Source organism: Halichoeres trimaculatus, unplaced genomic scaffold (assembly GCF_033239565.1).
Source record: "Halichoeres trimaculatus isolate MK-OKI-2021-1 unplaced genomic scaffold, fHalTri1.1 fHalTri1_scaffold_5, whole genome shotgun sequence".
In the NCBI taxonomy this organism is placed as follows: domain Eukaryota; kingdom Metazoa; phylum Chordata; class Actinopteri; order Labriformes; family Labridae; genus Halichoeres; species Halichoeres trimaculatus.
Genome location: NW_027437183.1, coordinates 35,359,979 through 35,379,326, shown reverse-complemented (window position 1 = coordinate 35,379,326; position 19,348 = coordinate 35,359,979). Strand labels below are relative to the sequence as shown.

At 41.6% G+C, this 19,348-nt stretch overlaps 1 protein-coding gene across 1 annotated transcript in view; it reads right to left on the bottom strand.

Annotated features, from left to right (window-relative positions):
• LOC141790958 (olfactomedin-like protein 2A) overlaps positions 1–19,348 on the bottom strand; it is a 49,781-nt gene that overhangs the window by 22,684 nt on the left and 7,749 nt on the right. The window contains exon 2 of the mRNA XM_074671125.1: positions 3,123–3,386. Within this exon, the coding sequence (XP_074527226.1) occupies positions 3,123–3,386 (264 nt within the window). The remainder of the gene's footprint in view (positions 1–3,122; positions 3,387–19,348) is intronic.

The window sequence follows — 19,348 nt, the reverse complement described above, 5'->3', positions numbered from 1 at the left end:
TTAGCACAGAGCCAAGGGGATATCTTTATGAACCCAAATATACTGATGCTGAAATTTGTCAGATGGATCTAGAGAGACGATCACAGTCATGTCGCTCCTGGGGCCACAGCTGGAGCCGTGAAATAGAGGGTGACAGACAAATGGGGGTTCACTTGACAGAAGTGTGAAGTCATGCCAACAGAGGTGGAGCGCTACTGCTGCTACGAATGGAACCTCATCATGCCACAGTTGCAAGACCTTTCAACTGATGAGGAGGCCAGCGTTGCAGCTTTTTCTACCCGTTCTAACTCCATCTGATGAATTTCAGCATCAGTATATTTGGGTTAATAAAGATATCCCCTTGGCTCTGTGCTAAATGTAAAATCATCTTCATCATTGTCGTAGTCTGACATGTTATCGTTAACTTTTTAAAGTTGTAATGACGGTGACAACACGCGCCGGTCAGCTGGATGCACCGCACGGCGCAGTGATATGCAACAGAAAGTAGTGCCAAGCGATAACGGAGTCTGACTTTTTTCCGGTTTGCAGTTTTGTGATGCAAATGTATCACTCTTTTGAACACAAATTGTTGTGAGAGGAAAAACACTTTATTTTCGTGACCCCAGCCATGTTGCCGGACTACTTTTGTCTGGACCAAAACCGCACCAAATCTCGGGTCACAGGACGCTGACAGGGGTAAGACATCGCTAATGTACATAACTATTGATGAGGATGCCATACAGGTTCATGTCAAAAAACTCAAACTATCCTTTAAGATTGCTAATAAAACTGTTTAATAATCTGATGTTTATGTTGAACTTAAGGCTCATGTGTTATTTCCTCTCTGCCACTTCCGTTGCCGAAATGCATCTTTGTAATGGCGCAGGTTGTAAAAGGGTCTGTGTGTGTGACCAGTGACCACAGGTGTGTTGTGCAGAGTATGAGCTGCATGTCAGGTGGTGGATGTAACCAAACAAGGATGAGAAGCAGTAGCGTTGCTGATACGTACTTTAGAGCTTTGGCAGACAGATAATGCGCACAATATGCAGAAGTGTCACACATTTTGAATGTCTGACAGACCATCCACTAACATTTTTGTTCAGTCTCGTCTCATAAACAAAAACTCACAAACATCAAAAAGCCATGTTCAGCTAGACGCTGTGAGGTTATCGTAAAAGAAAAAAAGACAGCAACAAAATTAGGTAAAACGACACGGACACCAGACTTCAACCTCTCTGGAATTTTTCTTTCTCGACTTATGTAACAACACTAAATGGGCATGGGAAATTAATGACCTCGGTTTTGTGCATTAAGACATACTTTTAAATAAAGCTAGTTAAACACCAAATTGGATTTATTCTAAAATTTTCATTTTATTTATGTAATTTCTACTCAACCGATTCATTCATGTATGACTTCATTGCTATTGTAGTTACTGTTTTTGTATTGTTTATGTTTGTTTTTTATTATTTATTCTCTTTTTCTTATAAGGTGAGGGTAAAAAAAAAAAAAGAAAAATTATATGTTAAAGAGTCTGAACCAAGATATTAACTTTACATACTATCAATGTTAACAGACACAGTTGAGTATTAAAAAATGCATTTCACATGTTTCTAATGCATATTGCAAGAATAGTATATTAATAAACTAGTGCAACAGTTAATGAAACAGTAGCATTAATCAGCTGAATCCAATGCACAAACTAAAATCTTTTTTTTTTTTTTTTTTTTTTCTTTTTTTTTGCACAAACTAAAATCTAACCATAAAAATAGATATTGGAAGACAAAAAGAGGCTGGAATTGCATATATAGTAGAAAGTATCTGCTTATCAGACTTGGGCGATTTTTCAGCAGAAATAAACATGTTTACAGCCTGGAACAAAAATGAAGTCATCCTGAAAAGCTCATCTCTCTAACTGCACGCATTGTACAGGGTTTTTTTCTTTCTTTTTTCAGACCCTGCACTTTAGAGGATATTAAGATCAGGAGTTGACCCAATCAGAGGCACAGCTCACCTGACTGACAGGTGGCCACCCTGTAGGTGTAAGTAAGGAGGCTCAAAGCCTCAAAGCCCGCCTCTTGGGTTCAGCACTTCCAGTAGCTTGCGATTACAATCGGCTTAAAAGCTCTGAATCAGAAACGAATGGGTGATGTCACTAGTCCTACATCCATTTATAATACAGACAATGGTTTAAATACAAGGAGATAAATAGCACATTTGTCTTCAATGACATATTTTTTCATTCTTTACAAGCAATCCAGATGTCATTTTGTCTTTTAAAGTTTTAAAATAAGCCATTTTTAAGACTTAACCCTAAACTCTAACTCATTCAGTCAAATGAGACAACTAGTGTATAGTTTTAAAGTTTTGCAGTGTGTATTTGAATGTTTGGACCACCAACTGTATAAAACATGGACATAGCCTCCCCAACATCACTCATTTGTTCCTGACATTTGAAACGAAGCCAATCCGCAGACACAGCCACCTTTAATATGATGCTGTCTGTGAGTTTCTTATCAAACAGCTACAGGGCGCCCGGCAGTCACGTGACCTGAGCTGTGTCTTTGGATGGACAACTAAACGATCCTAATAACTTCTAAACTGAAAAGTTAGAAAAAAATTCACTCACCATACAGTGTGTGCTGATAGTGAAATCAGTGTTTTAGACCCAAGCTGTTTTTTGAACCAGGTTGTAAATATGTTTTTAATGCCGTAAAAGTCTGTTTTTATGTCTGGGTGTGTACTTGACTTCTGGTCTTTCTGCAGCCAGCCTCAAGCAGATTCTTGATGAGCAGCAACTTTTAGCACTTCCTCATAGGCTTCATTTTTACTGACCGGATGTTGCCTCTTGGTTTGGACTGATGGTTTTTAGAGAAACTTTAATGATGAAGCATCTCAGCATACAATATGAGCTTCATAATAAGGGATTTGTGGTTTTCTCCAATGCAGAAAAAGCAGGAGCAAATTCTTCAAAAGTTTTCTATCAGAGGCCAGATCTGCTTTAACCAGCTGTTTATTGAGTTTGATTTGGCTCCAGTCAGATCAAACCTCTTCAAGGGATCAGTGTTGAACACAACAAATGAAAGATAATAAAGAACGTTTATTAACAGTGTCTGTTGGCGTCACACTCAGTCCTTGCTCACCTTCAGTAACTCAGGAGCCTGCTTCTTCAGCTTCTCCATCTTCCACTCGTTCTCGCAGGGGTTGAGGGACGACGGCGGGGCTGTGCAGGAGCACTTACAGTCAGATCCAGAGCTGACCGTCTCCACCGTGTAGAAATCCTCCACCCGCACGCTGCCCGTCTTCAGCCTCAGACAGGCGTCCTTACTCAGAGGGCGCATGATGCACTTACAGCGACAGTCTGAGCCCTCTGACGTCATCCGCACAGGCTCTGTCTCCCCAAAGATCTGAAAGACAGGAAGTGGGTTTTCCAGTTTTCACTAAAGGGTATTTCAGGTACCTTTTGGGTACAGGTAAGTATCACTTACAGGCAGGAAGTGTGAATCTTTCTTTGTTGTGGCGAGCTGAAAGTTCACACCTCAGACCTGTATATCCTAGATGTCATTGTGTATCTTTCCAAAGACAGGGGATTATTATTTCAGTTTTTAAATTATAGGTGTATGGATGGGTGTGATGTTCCTCCTTTCATCAGTGAAACCCTGACTTCATCTGTTCCACTTGTCTCACCTCTGCCATGAATAATAAATCCATTTTTATTGTAGGAAACCAAAACAAGGGAAGGAAAGTGATCCTCAAGAATAAGCACACACTTCCCCTCAGTTGAATACGAAGAGGTGTGACTCAGAGCGAAGCCTCAGAGACAAACAGAGCAGCCGCAGCAACAGCTGCCCTTTGGCTGCCATGCCTGATGACAGAGCTCTGGCCGGGCTGTGGCCATGGCTTATTTAATAAACAGGAAGAAATGCACGGCTGCCCGGGCACACAATCCCCACACGCTTCCTTTGAGAGACAAGTGCAAGCTGGCTGCAGAGATAGCTCTCACACAAGAATTCATGGACAAAGATTTACTGCTGATGTGATGAAATGTTCAGGTGGTGAGCTGGCAGAGTGAGATCTACAGAGAAATGTCTTCACTCTTTCTATTAAAGTTCACCTTCAATAAACTGGTTTTCAACAGCTGTGCCTTTTCACCAGAGGTGTCAAAGTATTCACATTCATTACTCAAGTAGAAGTTTAGATACTGCGGTTTAATTAGACTTTTATAGAAGCTGAAGTATCAAGTCAAGCGTTTTACTTAAGTGAAAGTGTAAAAGTACTATTTTCAAAACTACTTACAGTGATACTCCAGGATGGAACAAGTTGGGTCCTATCACAAGGTTTAGGGCAGAAATTACCCCTACAGCAGTGATTTTGTGCAGCAGAAGCCCAGAGCGCTCACACCAAACACCCCCTCCCTGCTCCTCTGCTGCTTTCCTCTGCACTCATACGGGGCCATATTTTACTTGACCCAAAACACAAATAAACGGACTCCCACCGTCCCATCTGGCACGCGCAGACTGATACACTAAGCGGCGAGCGCCCCATAGCCAGCTGTGGCTCTGTAGCTGTAGCGCCGTTTTACGACACATTGAGAACTAGAGCCTTATTTAGTGGTGTTTTTGTGTGAAAGTAACGTGCTGAAAATTCTCTAAATAAAGCGTGAATGCAGACTGATATCAGCTTCTTTTGATGGGAGTCTGTTTATTTGTGTTTTGGGTCAAGTAAAATATGGCCCCGTCTGAGTGCAGAGGAAACCGGCAGAGGAGCAGGGAGGGGGTGTTTGGTGTGAGTGCTCTGGGCTTCTGCTGCACAAAATCACTGCTGTAGGGGTAATTTCTGCCCTAAACCTTGTGATAGGACCCAACTTGTTCCATCCCGGAGTATCACTTTAAAGTCTAAAAGATTTTAGGAAAGGTTTTTACATTTTGGTGTGTGTCTTTTTAAATAATGACCAGCTGGAATAAAACAGGAGTACCAAGGCTATTTTTGAAATGTGCGAAGTAGAAAGTACGGATATTTGCCTGAAAATGTAAGGAGTAGAAGTAAAAAGTTGCTAAAATATAATTACTCAAGTAACGTATACCCAAGTATACCCAAAATTTTTACTTATTCACATGTTGGCTGGTCTGGATAAAGATTCTTTTTTTTTTTTCTTCAACAAGGGACTTGCATCCAGGGGGCTGTCACTTTGAACCATGTGCAGGTTTAGTTTCTCTAACTGGGATCAGCGACGTAAAGCGTCCAGAGTGCACTGAAACTCAAACCATGATCTTTCTTTTGAATTATAAAACCATGTTGGTGCCTAAATAAAAGAAAATAGCATCCACTTCACAAAGATGACTAAGGATCTGATCTTCTAAAGCAGGGGTAGGCAGCCTAGGGCACGGGTGCCAGAGCTGGCACGCAAGGCTATTTATGTTGGCATGCAAATAATAGTTACAATGAGACAAAGGAAAAAATAAATTAAAATAAATGACATAGATTATAAAACTATTGTGTTGTATTATATTGAACACAAGAAGTTCAGCACAGTTTAAATGTTCTTATGTAAAAATTTAACAAATAACTTTTAAATAATAAATTCAAATCATCGATGTTACAAATTTGCAAATGTGTCTTGCAAGTGCTTCACTGCAAATCTCTTGGGACATCAGTCTGCTACCTCGCAATCACATTTATTTAGCGGCAAAACAGTGTTACGAAGTATGCAAAACAAAGCAACACATTCAAAACTTTCTTTACTGTTAAAAAACGTGCAATGGAAGCATGGAAAACCATTCAAGGAAACTTTCTTATCGACTGTCAATGATAATATGAAAGAAATTTATATAGGCACTTTGGGCATGAGTGTCTTTTATAGTTGCACGAGTCATGGAAAAGATTGTCTACCCCTGTTCAAAAGGTTTATGTGTATGAAAATGTGCAAACTTGATAGTGCACACTTAGCCTATGTACAAACCAAATTGTGTCTGTCAAATGAGCAAACAACTCTTGCAATCCATTCAGTGTGTTTGGCTTCATGAATATGTAGAATTTATGCAGATCATCAGAACACACTGGGAGGCGGATATGAAAATGCCCGCAGAGTGATTTATTAATCCTGCAATTGATTAAAGAAACTTTTTTTGCATTCACAGCATTACGTACTAACAAATAAGGTCATTGTGGCCAGAAAGAGGCAGAGTGCAATGACAGATTAAGGAGGGAAAGAATTCCCCATGTGCTTATCAACATATTCAAACTGTCAAAAATAAAAATGGTAGACCAGTCCAGGGTGTACCCCCCCTCTCGCCCAATGACAGCTGGGATAGGCTCCAGCCACCTGCAACCCTGAACAGGATAAGCGGTTCAGAAAATGAATGAATGTCACTGACCAGCTGCTTTCTCTGTGCAATGATGGCCTGAGTGTTGCAGCAGAGGGTGCTGGACACAGCTCTCACTTCATAGGTAAGCATCCTGTGACCCATCCTGCATGTCTATCTTACACTCCAAACTCTTCATAGTTAACTCAGAATATGTGAAGTCTCTCTTGACAAGCTCTGAATCAAAGAACTGTTCATTAGCAGTTGTGAAATTGACTGGGTTATTTTAAAGTCCATCCAAACACTGAATGTTCATTATCTCTAATTTGACATCAAAGTCCCCAATAATCCAAAGACAGGGCTACACCACATATTTCAAAGCTTAAATGCTGAGCAGGCATGAAAGCCTGAGGCAAAGTTATTGATAGCTTTTAGATCCTTTGTTTTGTGTAACCATGGGTAAAGCTTAAAGAGGGGGGATTTGCCCTTTTTTATGTCTAGGGATGGGTACCTTTCACATTTGAAACGATACGGTACCAATGCCTGGTACCTGGCAATCGGAAACGGTACACAACGGTACCAATTTTTCGGTACTTTTTTGTGCTGATATGGTAAAAAAAAGTATCAATTTGTTTAATATTACAATATAATTTTTTCAATTTAACATATCTATTTTTCATTTTATAACCTTACAATGCTGTGTTCATGCTCAGTATTGCCTACTCTTCCACTCCCTCAGTGTCACAAGGATACATTTAGGTACCAAAACACAGTACCTTTTAATTTTACATAAATCAATACTCGGTACTTTTGACAGAACTCGATCGGTACCTATAAAAGTACCTGATTCGGTACCTATCCCTAATTTTGTCCCTCTGGTGCTCCAGTGGCATCTTTGCATAATTTACAGGGGAAAAAAATGAGAAAGAAAAAGTTTTTCTTTTAACTGTGTCAGAAAACCCTTATTTCAGCCTCTATCTGAAATGCTTTATGTAAGCTGATGTCTCTTTAAGGCTCCCAGCTTCACAAACCCACCTTCCTTCTGATTGGCCAGCCCATTAGAGGCCTGTTGGGGGCGGGGCTTCAGTCAGTCCTTGGTGTTTGAGACCTGTTCTCTGATGACCTCATCATTACAGCAAGATCTTGTTAAGATCTGGCACTGTTTTAAGAAGGAAGTGTTTTGATTAGTTTAGAGACAGATTCTGGGATTTGTACAGGCTTGAAAATCTGCACATGCTCAGTCTGAACATCCAGCGTGGCTACTTTATATGCGTGTTGAAAAAACAGGGGTAGGGGTTTGTGGAGTGGGGAGCCTTAGACCCCGTTTACACAATAATGTTTTACCTAAAAACACTAAAATGCAGTGAAAAAAAAAATCTGCTTCTACACGGAAACTCTGAGGGACTGAAAAAACTGTAGTAAGCATGTCAGGCCTGTAGTTGGCGCTATAACTGTCTTTTCCAGAATCAGTTTTTGGTAGATGGCCACCAAAGTAGAGTTGAGCTGATCATCTGGTGTATTGGTGAATGCTAAGAACAGAGGTGGCGCAACACATGCTTATTTTGACAGTCAACAGATTCAGTAGATTGAGCAGCTCAAGCACAACATGGTAGACCACGATGATCGCAACAATGGGACTGTTGGACTGTTCTATGCGCTTGTGTGAAGCGGAGCGTGACGTCAGGGTTTCTTCTGAAAACGCCAGCTTACTGTTAGCACGGCAACGGTGGTTGTAGGGTTTCAGAAAAAATCCACTCTGGAGGTCGGCTAAAACGCTGTTTTCCTGTAAAAGAGAGGCGCAAACGCAACAATACTGTTGCGTTTATTCCTCAAACCACTGCCATGTAAACAGCCCCTTAGAGAGCGCAGCAAGAGAAGCGTTTTGGACAGACACTGAAATAAGGTTTTGATTTATTCATATGTTTGTTTATGTTTTTTGTTAACACCTGCGAGAGGAAAGTAAATCTGGTAAGGCTGCTACAGGGGCACCAGAGGGACAGTATAAATAAAGCCAAAAAAAAAAACAAAAAGCACCGCCCCACCTTTAAGGATTTCTTTCATCATGAAGCACTTGTAAAAAACATTGTTTGTGTAAAGCAGAAATGTAAAGCATGAGGCTGTGTGACAAAGTGCATTTTGAGAATGTGGAGGTGTGATTTGGTCATGTTGGTGTTGCATTAGTGAAGTTTGAACAGTGTAAGCAGCCTTTCAGCAGGGCAGCAGCAGGAGGAAGGTAATGGGGAGGAGAGGTGGAGGTGGTGGGGGGCTCATTAGTGAAAGAATGCGGGCTGACTGATGGGGGAAGATGTGAAGAGGGTTTGAGGGTTTGCTCTTCCCCTTCTATTACCGCAGACACACGGGGAGGGGGTCTTATGCGGGGCAGGACTCCTGTGAGCACAGCCAGGCCAATCCTGACCCATGTCAAGCGAAAAGGCAGCAGGTTGACAAATCCTACAGCCACATGAAAACAGAGTGGATTAGCAGATTAAACTTCTTTAGCAGAGACTTTGCCTACGGCCATGCTGAGCTGCATTGTTCAGCCCCAGTCAAACTCTGGCTGCTGCATAGCAACATCAGCTTAAGTTGCTTTCAATCGCAGAAGTCACCAAAATTCCTGCTAGATTTACTTTGTGCCTAGTGTTTTGTCTGATCAGAGACTACAGCGTTAGCTTAGCGTTAGCTTCTCTGCAGGGGAAAAACCTGGCTGCAGCTTATCAAGAAAAATCTGAATCACTCTGCGATTTCGAGCAGCTTCCTCCTCCTGTCAAATTATATGTGCTGGTATGTCTAACTGACCGTCCAACATCTCATGCCAAGCTGACCTACCAGCATGAGAACAGGCAACAAATTAAGAGTGCTAATAATTAAAAGTAAGGCGTATTTAACGCATGCTTTGAGCTTTGAGTCTTTGGCTTTGACCTTTCAAGTGCAGTCAAGTTTTGGGTCAAAAAGAACACAGCTCAAACATGAACTCATGTCTGCACAAAGGGAGGAAAAGAGCCTGCGTGCCGCAGAGAGCTCTATTAGATCAACCGCTGCAGCCTTTAACAGCTAACACACCCTGACAGTGATGAAGTGAAACCCCAGTTGTGCTCCAGATTGCTAAAAACACAAGATGTGTTACACAATGGCTGCTGCATTCATTAGCCTCAGAGTTTCAGTCGGTGTTTCGGTAGCAGCAGTCTGTTATATCTGCAGCCTTGTTCATACAAACAAGGATATCCTCTGCTTTTAGTGCTCTGCCAACTGGCCGTCGCCTGGACAGCTGTGTGGAGAAAAGGGCAGACAGTGCAGGTATCCTGTGGCACATTTATCCGCCTGCTCCAGCCTTCAAACACACACACAGTAATGCTGTGATTCCTGTTTTGTCCCGGAGCTAATCCAACGCACACATTCTGCTTTTTGAACTATTTTCCCACAACTAGCAGGAGAAATCCTCCAGGAAAAGCACTTCTAATCAGCCCTAAGCCCATCAGGCTTGTGGCTCTGAAGGAAGGACCATCCCTTTAAAACCACATCATCTCCTGTCAGGGGGCACTCAAGACCAAAAGCAAGTCCACATTCCAGCCCAAAGAGTCAGCCTAGGCTTTAATCTAATTAGCGCTGCTTATGATAAACAGTCTCACTTGGCCACTGTAAAGATTAACTTGGTACAAAGGGAGATTTCTATGAGGGCCTCGGGTCTGGAGATGAAACAGGAGGTCCGGGCTCAGACTATAAACAAAAACGCTGGCATTAGCATGGAGCTGTTAATTAGCTGAACACAAAGTGTATCAAGCACTCGCTGTTTTTGGGGGTACACATCCACATTCCTGCTGCGTCTGTTTGTGTGTCCTCAATCTCTGCTCTCAGTCACTAAAACCTATGGGACAGAGATAACTGAAGATTGAAAAATTACCACTAAAGTGATTGTTTCCAGCTGGTTTCAAATTCAAGGGATGTCGACTTTTGAAAACTGGGAATAAGAATTGGGTGGAGTCACTCCAGCTTCTTCCAGATGGACATTTAGTTCAACTTTTTTTATCATCAAAATCTGCCTGTAACAGTTCAGCACTCTGCTGAAAGGACTCCTGCATCAAACTATGAAACATGCCTTTACATACAACTAACAAAGGGTTAACTTAGGCTGTATTCAGACCAGAAAAGTCCTTTGGTCCACTTGTTTGGTCCGGACCAAAAGCGGACTTTATTTTTTTCGTTTGGTGCGGTTCGTATTCAGATTGAACTTTTTGCAAGTGGACTATATTCTGTAAACACATCCACGTGTGTGACGATCAGTGCTCTCATTGGACAGCACTGACAAAGGGCGGCACACAGAGTAAAGACCCGAAAATGGAGGTAAACGTGTGTTTGTGCTCTTATTAGAGCTGCAAAATCATTTTCTGTTTCAAGAGCAGCTCCTTCAAAGCAGCTTAACAACACCGTTTACAATTTTGGAACAGCGAAGACGAATGCACGCAGCAAGGAGACGCTATGCTCTGTGTGTCCTGACCCACAACATGCTAGCAACAGAAGATTGAGGATCAGGTATGAACCAAAGACGGTTAGGTTACGGTGGCTTTATAGGCCCAAAAGGCGCATGTATCCTGTAGTTAGTTGGATGGACCTTGGTTTGTATTCAGACCTGCACCGGAGAACCACGAACCGCACCACAGTTTGTGTGGCAGTGGACCGAGACCACCTCAAAAAGTGGATCTCGGCCCGGTTGTTTGGTCTTCACCAGGGTTCGTTTGTGTCTATTTACACCTGCATGAAAAGTCTGCACCAACGTGGGAAACGAACCCTGGTCCGTTCAAAGTGGACCAAACAGTCCAGGTCTGAATACGCCCTTAATGTAAAGGGCTCTCGTTTCAATTAAACCCTTTTAGGCTCAAATTAAGGTTCAGTAACAGAAAAAATCACATATTTAAGGAAAATATCATATGGGGTAGTTATATACAATTTACAATGAAACCATTTTTATATATACAATTCTGACTCTTTTGAGAGGCCTTCACATGCAATGCATTCTGGGATGTTGCAACATTGAAATAAAGCTACCCCTCGGGAAAAAACCAGAGGAGATAAAATCTTCAAATTGGCATGTACTGTATCTATATATATTCAGGATTCATCTAATGCAGTTTCAGTTTCAAATTAATGGAGGTCGGTAGTGAAACTTACATGAAATTGATGCCTTGAAAATCTGTTTCTGTGAAACCAAGGAGGCAGCCATGTTGGAAGTGACACAGCTCTGTCAATAAGTGGGATAGTGGGAAACTGTTGCTAATGCACAACTAAGTCCTGCAGTGGTTAAAATCAAATTCAATGAAACTTTATCTCATTTAGAGCGGATGCAACATTTACCCGTATGTACCTTTAAGGCTAGATGTGACGCGTAGGTCATTTCAGATTGTGTCATCATTTTTGAGATGCCACAAATGAAATCTGCTGGGATTGGCCAGAATACACGAGGAGGTAACTTTTTTTGCCTTTTACTATTCAGCTTTTTGACAGCTAGGAGGTATGATACCGTCTGAAATGACTGACACGTCACATCTGGCCTTAAAAGAATAAAAACACACACGGCATCCAGTATTAAAAGTATATACACCTAGAGACAACAATGATTCGGGTTGGGCAGGACCAGATTGTTTTATGGTACGTCTAAGTTTTTATGACAATACCATGTCAGCTGATGAAGTTAAGTAGAGATAAGATGACTTCTGTGATTAATTTTGTAGTGATGGTGAACACTGGAGCCTAACTGTCAGACAGAAAAAGGACAGAAGAGCAGAAGAAAGATAAACCGGAGAGTGATACAGCCCGGGCTAAAGGCTACCACAGGAGCTAAACTGTTTGTGATAATGTCCATTCCAACCCACAGTCAGCAGTTATTCTGCAGTGGTGTGTTCAAACTTGAGAGTCTAGCAATAAATGAAGAGTGAGGTTAGCTCTGTTTGGTAGATGACTGACAGGACATGACCAGTATTGTCAAAGCAGTAGCTAAATATAACCAGCTCATAAACTACTGTACAAACTTCCAAAGTTTTCATGTTGTCACATTTCAAACAACAGCGCTACAAAGCTGTTGATAAAGGCAAAAAGAAGACCTGATCTCCAACCATTTCTAAATCAAACACACACCTTGTGAAGAGTCATAGCTTCACTTAAGTGTGTGAGACTTTGGGCCAAATGGTGGCACTGCAGTCCAATTAAAACAGGTCACCAGGCAGCAACCCCTGGTCTATGAATATAAAGCCAATGCAGATAAACTGTAGTTTATTAAATGTCCACTTGAGGCCGGCTGCAGAAACACCAGAGACCACATACACACCCATTCAAAAAAGCAGATTTAAAAGCAGAAATACATGTTCAAACCCTTATAAAAATAACTGTTTTGGTCTCTAGAGCTCATTTCTTCATCAGCACACACTGAACAGAGAGGCTGCAGCCAAGACCAGGGGATGCCAAACTTTTCAGTCTGTGACCTCCTGTTGTAACATGACGCTAACAGATCAATCCAAAAACAAACAAAAGAGGCCTGGGATACCTAAAGGTCTCATATTATGCAAAATCACTTTATTAAGTCTTTTATTGAAATTTGTGGGTCTTTGGCTTTCCTCCAGCCCACAAAATGTGATATTTAATGACAAAACCTGTACTTAGTAGTGCTTGTGAATGCAAAATCCTGACCTCAAACGAGCTGTTTGGAATTTTCAGGGTTTTCCGACACCAGCAATTCCCTTTTTTGACCAATCAGGAGCAAGTCTGACCTGATTGGTCCACCTGAGCAGATACCCCCAAACCCCCTCCCTGCCCAGGAAGTAAAATCTCTCCAGCAGCGGGGAGGAGAATGCCAAAGTTGAAAAGCCATCACTGCTCTGTTTTTGGCTGTAAACAGACACATAGTTCCATGCACAAGCTTCTCATCTCAGAACAAGACAAGACTAAGTGGCTAGAGTTCATTCATGAGGGAAATGTGCCAGCTACACTCAGTAAAACTGTGCATGTGTGTGCTAGTCACTTCACTTCCAACTGCTTTTCCAACTTTGGACAGTACAACAGAGGGCTAGCTAATAGACTGGTCCTAAATCCAGGCGCATTTACCAACCATCCGCCAATAAACCTGGGACCCTGGAAATGTGAGTATTTTAAATGCTGTGTGCTGTGGAGCAGATGTAAGAGCTTTACCTTAGGGGCCTTTAACATGGCAACGGCTTTAGGGTGAAACGCAAACGTTTTATTGTGTTTTAGCCTCGTGTTTACATGGAAACAGTGTTTCAGCCGACCTTCAATGCAAACTTTTGAAAACGGCCTCAAGAGTGGGATTTTTCTGAAACGCTTCCGACACTGTTGCCGTGTAAACGGTAAGCCGGCATTTTCAGTGGAAACGCTTATGTCACACTCCACCTTGCACGCGCTTTCAACAGGACAACAGTACCGTTGTTACGATTGTCACGAACTACCGTGTTGTGCTCGTGCTGCTCAGTCTACTGTATCTGCTGACTGTCTTTAACAAACTGAGCATCTGTTGCTCCAGTTGTAAACTTAGTACTCACCAATACACCTGATGGCTGGCTCAACTCTACTTCAGTAGAGATCTCCCTAAAGCTCTTTCTGGACAAGACAGCACCACCTACAGGCCTGGCATGCTTACTATAGCATTTTCAGTCCAACAGCGTTTCCGTGTAAAGGCTGATTTTTTTTCTCTGCGTTTTAGCGTTTTCAGATGAAACGTTGTCGTGTAAACTGGGCCTCAGTGTCACCCCCCGTCTCTGTGTTAGCATCAGGATGCTAACTTTAGCTGCAGTTAGCCTGTTGCTTTAGCCTGTTATGTTACAGTAAACAAGCTTTGATGTTTTCCAAACATTGTGCACTCGGAGCTCGTGGCGCCTCTCTCAGTGACCTTGGGGTGGTATCAGAGCGTTCTGAACAGAGGGGCTATGAGAGCCTGGAAACAATGCAGCTGTGCTTGATTTATTGGCTTTTTGAACCAAAACATGTTACTACCATTTCATGAAGACATCAATGATCCATATTAAACTGCAGAAAAGGAGCTTAATATGGAACCTTTAATTTAGCTGATCTGTATTAAATGAGACTACCTATGTGCACAAATTACTGTAGTTTCCAAATTAATCAGCCTCCAGTAATGCCAACGTCCTCACAGGTTGGACACCTCAAGGTAACAAAGCAAACAAATAAAAGACATATTCAGATATGTGTCTCTTTAAAAATTAAAATATGCAGCTGTGAATGTTTTTTGATTTTGAAAGGCATTTTGTAACCTCCACTTTGGGAACCACTCCTCTGGTTGACACTTGAGAAACTTTTGGGATTTTTAGGACCTGCTCATTGACTTGGTTTCCATCATTGGAGGAAACTGCTTGAGTAACATCTTCATAATTAAAATTCTGCCTCTGTGGACAGAGCCAGTAATCACACACCTGCTCAGGCCAGCTGTGTGTCCCTGTGTGTTCGTATACATGAACTCTGATGAGGCACATTTGAAGCTGATGTATTTGTATGGGGAAAAAAATCCTCTTAAGACACAGTTACATAAAATATCCCAATACTGCTCTCCTCAGCAAACCCACACACTTGCACAATCCGCTGCCTTGCACCAAGAGACACTTTGTAATTACAAATGTGTGTCTGGTGACTCCAGCGATGTGAGGAATGAGGGATGCTGCCAATGCCGTATCTCCAGATAATTATTTATCACAGATGTTAATGGGAGATGTTTGAAAGCTGTAGATGTTATCAGTGCTTCGTGAGACACACTGACCTGATTTTAACAAGAACAGTACATTTCGGTATTAAAACAATCCTCAGTGGGGTATTTTAACCAGGAAGAACTGATATGAGAGGACAAATAATAGTGATTCCTTCATCTATGGCAGCAAGGTTTCTGCAGTGGCACATGCTTTGACCTCCATTGAAGTGAGAACATCCCTCATCAGAGAGTTAACTCTTCACCACATGTCCTTGGTGTCTTTTATATACATTTTTCAAAAGCAGAAACCTTGCCTCTGTAAAGGATCTGCAGCATTTCAGGCCATGTCCACATGTAGCCAGGTATGTGGAAAACCCCATACTTTTTTTTTTTTAACGTTAGGCCTGTCCTCCACACGAAACCACAATTTTATGTAACTGAAAACAATGTTTTCTGAAAACAATGTTTTCTGAAAACTCCAGCCAAAGGGAAAATTTTTGGAAGACTCTGATTTAATGGGAAACTGAGGCCATGTCCACACGTAGCCAGATATTTTCAGAAACAAATAATTTACGAATAATAATGAATAACAAAGAATTTTCATCCACACACAGCGGGCAAATCCTAAGTGGCTTTTTAGTAACGTACAGCTGCAGTTTCATGTACATGACAGGCGTTAGTTGGCGTTAGTTTTTGGTTCTAAAACATCACAGCTGATTGGGGGGGGGGGGGGGGTTTGAAAATACCCAGCTATGTGTGTACAAGGCCTTAGTTTGTAGACTGCAAAAAACATGGACGTAGTCTCCCTGACATCACCGTCTGTTTCTGAAACGGAAAATGAAGCAGATTGGCCATATGGCGGCCATATTGGTAGTTGCAAGGGCTTTGCGTACAGCTATAGGGCACCTGTCAGTCACATGACCCTGAGTTGTGCCTCTGATTGGGCAAGGTTGCGATCTTAATATTTTATATCTTATATTACCCCCTGTACAGTGGCTGCTGATAGTAAAATTAGCAACTCAGACAGGAGTTGTTTTTTTGAACCAGGCTGTAAATAGGTTAATTTCTGCTTTGAAAACAGCTTTTTTTGGCTTGGTGTGTATGTGACTTCCAGTACTTCCAGAGCCAGCCTCAAGCGAACACTCCAGAGACAGCAGATTTTAGCACTTCAGCATTGTTCTCATATTCTTGGACTGGAGGTTGCAGCTTGTTTGTATCAGACCTGAGTGGTTTGTGCTTTGACACCTGTGAGGCCTTATAAAGACAGGTGTGTGCCTTTCCAAATCAGGGCTAAATTAACTGAATTTACCACAGGTGGACTCTAGTGATGCTGTAGGAACATGTCAAGTTGGATCAATGGAAAAAGGACAAGCCTAAGCTCAACTTTTAGCTTCCTGACAAAGGCTGTAAATACTTATGTACATTTGATATCTTATTATTATTATTATTATTTTTTTGTATTTTAGTAGATGTAAATAAATAAATAAATAAAGAAAGATAATTAAAAAAAAATCTTCTTCTTTTTTTGCATTGTCATTATGAGGTGTTGTGAGTAGGATTTTGAGGGGAAAAAAATAATTTATTGTATTTTGGAATGAGACAGCAATAATAAAATGTGGAAAAAGTAGAGTGAAGAGGAAAACTCCCCCCCCCCCCCCCCCCCGGAAAAAAAAAAAAATGGGAAAATGAATGGATGGACCGATGACAGCTGGAATCTGCAGCTGCAGCACCAGCCGGTTCAACTAGAAAGTTCTGCTGACTAATTTCATAACTGCTCAACACTTTCCCTTCCTGTATGTACTTTTCTGAAAACCATAATCAGAGAAAACTACCATCTTTACCTTCTGCTGTTTTTAATACTCTCTGTAGGTCTTATGGTCAGAGTAAACCACTTCTCACACTGAAAAAAATGAAGAGAATCCAGTTGATAGACGCTGTTTCATCAAAGAATCTACTTGATAGATCAGAACTACACTGATTAAAATCTCTAAAAGAAATCTAATTTATACAGATCTGAGCTGAGCTCACACATGTTTTTAATCTGGCTTCAATAACACCAACAAAGAAGATAATAAGCTTGTTAGTTATAAATAGAAGACTCCAGTGACCCTCTTTGTAAAGCCAACATGCAGTCCAGAAATAACCCCACTGTGACAGCAGACTTCTGTTAGCACACTTTGTGATGTTGTTGTTGTAGCTGTTTGTCTTGTTTTCACTGCTAATGTTGAGCCGCTGGCAGGGGGTTCATATTAACTGTACAAACACGAGAGTGCCATCAATCTTTTCAGTTCACGCACGGCAGGAAAGTGGATTTGCAGATCCAGATATGTCAACTCACAGAAGCGGGAGGCAGTTAAGTACAAAAACTATATTTCTGTAACACCTAATGTACTTGTTAGGCACTAATTGTTCAGGCTTTTACAAAAACAATAGATTTTTTTTTCTTGAAATTTTTTCTTAATTTTTTTCTTTTTTTCTTTGTTTTTTTTTTCTTGAAAAAAATATAAATTCCTGAATTTCCCCTTAGTGATAAAGTATGTTCTACTCCGTTCTTGTTGGTTCGATTCTTTTCTATTCTTAAAGGGACAGTTCAGTTTTTTTGAAGTGGGGCTGTATGAGCTCTATCTGTCTATGTTCAGTGTCCATGGATGTTTCCTCTGTATTCCTTTCAGTCGCCATCTGTAGCAGCTCTTCTTCTGTGTAGCTAAGTTCATACAGGTATCCTTTTGGTTCCAAAGTGAATGGAACTTCATCGTCGCTGTCATAGTCACTCATTCTGAAATTTCTGCCTCACAATCCTTAGAGTACAAACAAAAGAATTACAATACTTGATCAAACTTACACGAGGCTACAACCAGCGCCTGAAGCATAGCTTGTTTACTTTCCCTACAGCTGAAAGGAGGAGGGGGGACGGAGAGCACTAGCGCTGCGCGGAAGGATACATGACCAGTTAGTTAGGTCCAGATAAATGTTTATATTTCCGCAGACTTAATGCACTTAAAACATACATTATGTAGCGCACTCTTAAACTGTAGTATTACTTTTTGATTTTAGTTCTTGTAGGCAGAGAAAATAGCATTTGAATTTGGTACCGTCTGTCCTTGTTAGCGTCTATTTCCTCGTCACCATCGATTACAGTCTGTGTCTTACTGTGGCGGCCCGCCACAGTCTCATTTGGCCCCGCCACAGTCTCATATGGAGAAAAAAATACGATCCGTCACTCAATCAGACCATTACACAGCTGTACTTTCCTACCGCACGTAAACAAGCGAGAACAAGAGTGGGCGCACACTGGTCACACTCATAGACGTCGCTCTTTACCTGTTACGTTTGGTGCAAACCAGATCCCAGCGACGTTAGAGCGGGGCGTCTGACTCTGAGGTACCTGTGACTTCTTTTTTGGGCATTAGCGGTCATGCTAACTGCGGCCGTGGACACAGTATCTCTCTGCGCTGTCTGCCTCCCTTCTTAAAAAGAGGAACGGCTGCACCGCGCACGTCTCGGTTCCAGAGCTTCATTATCACCGCGCATTCAGAGTCAGTGCAGGCACACAGCACAATCACCTGTACAATACCAACGAGCCGACGCGGCTCATTATTTCATATTCTCCTCTCCTGGGGCCTCATTTATTACAGCGTGTAAAAGTCCTCTTAAGTTTCACTTATGACGAAAAGGCAAAACATGCATACGACCAACACTCTTTTCAGATCTATCAAACTCTGCATACACACGGCTAAACACAGCGCCGAGAAAGGCATGAATGTGATGAGCACGCCTCCTTTCCCGCCTTCAGCGCGCCCGAACTTTACCATATATGGTCAATGCAAATCAGTACGTGCATATTAAGTAGCCATGTGCGCTCTGCGATTTTTGTCGTGACTTCAGCCTAAGACGGTGAACATAACAGACAAAGAGAGCATGGAAGAAGCTGAATTTCTCTCAAAGTCAGATACACAGCAATATCAGGAAATATCAGTCAGAAAATCTTGCATTGATTTAGGCTACATTTGGTGATGAAGTGGGCCTCAGCAAATTTAGGAATGTTTATTTAGACTATTTTCTGCAGTCACTGTAGAAAAAAAACAGATGAAAACACAACACTCCCAAATCAAAATAAGGGGGCAGAGAGAAGAAGAATCGTAATCTGACCCTTTATCCCCCAAAATATTTTTTTAAGATGTTAAAACAATATTAAGGGTTTCCACTTTGCTTCCCTTTCACCTACTCACATCCTCGTGCTCTCTTTTCTCTCATCAGCTTCAAACACACACCTCGTTAACTCAGGTGAGAGAATAAGGGTAGGCTACAGTCTCAGTAGCCTGATAACGGATCACAGATCACGGGAAATAATGTAAATAACCTGTTGTTT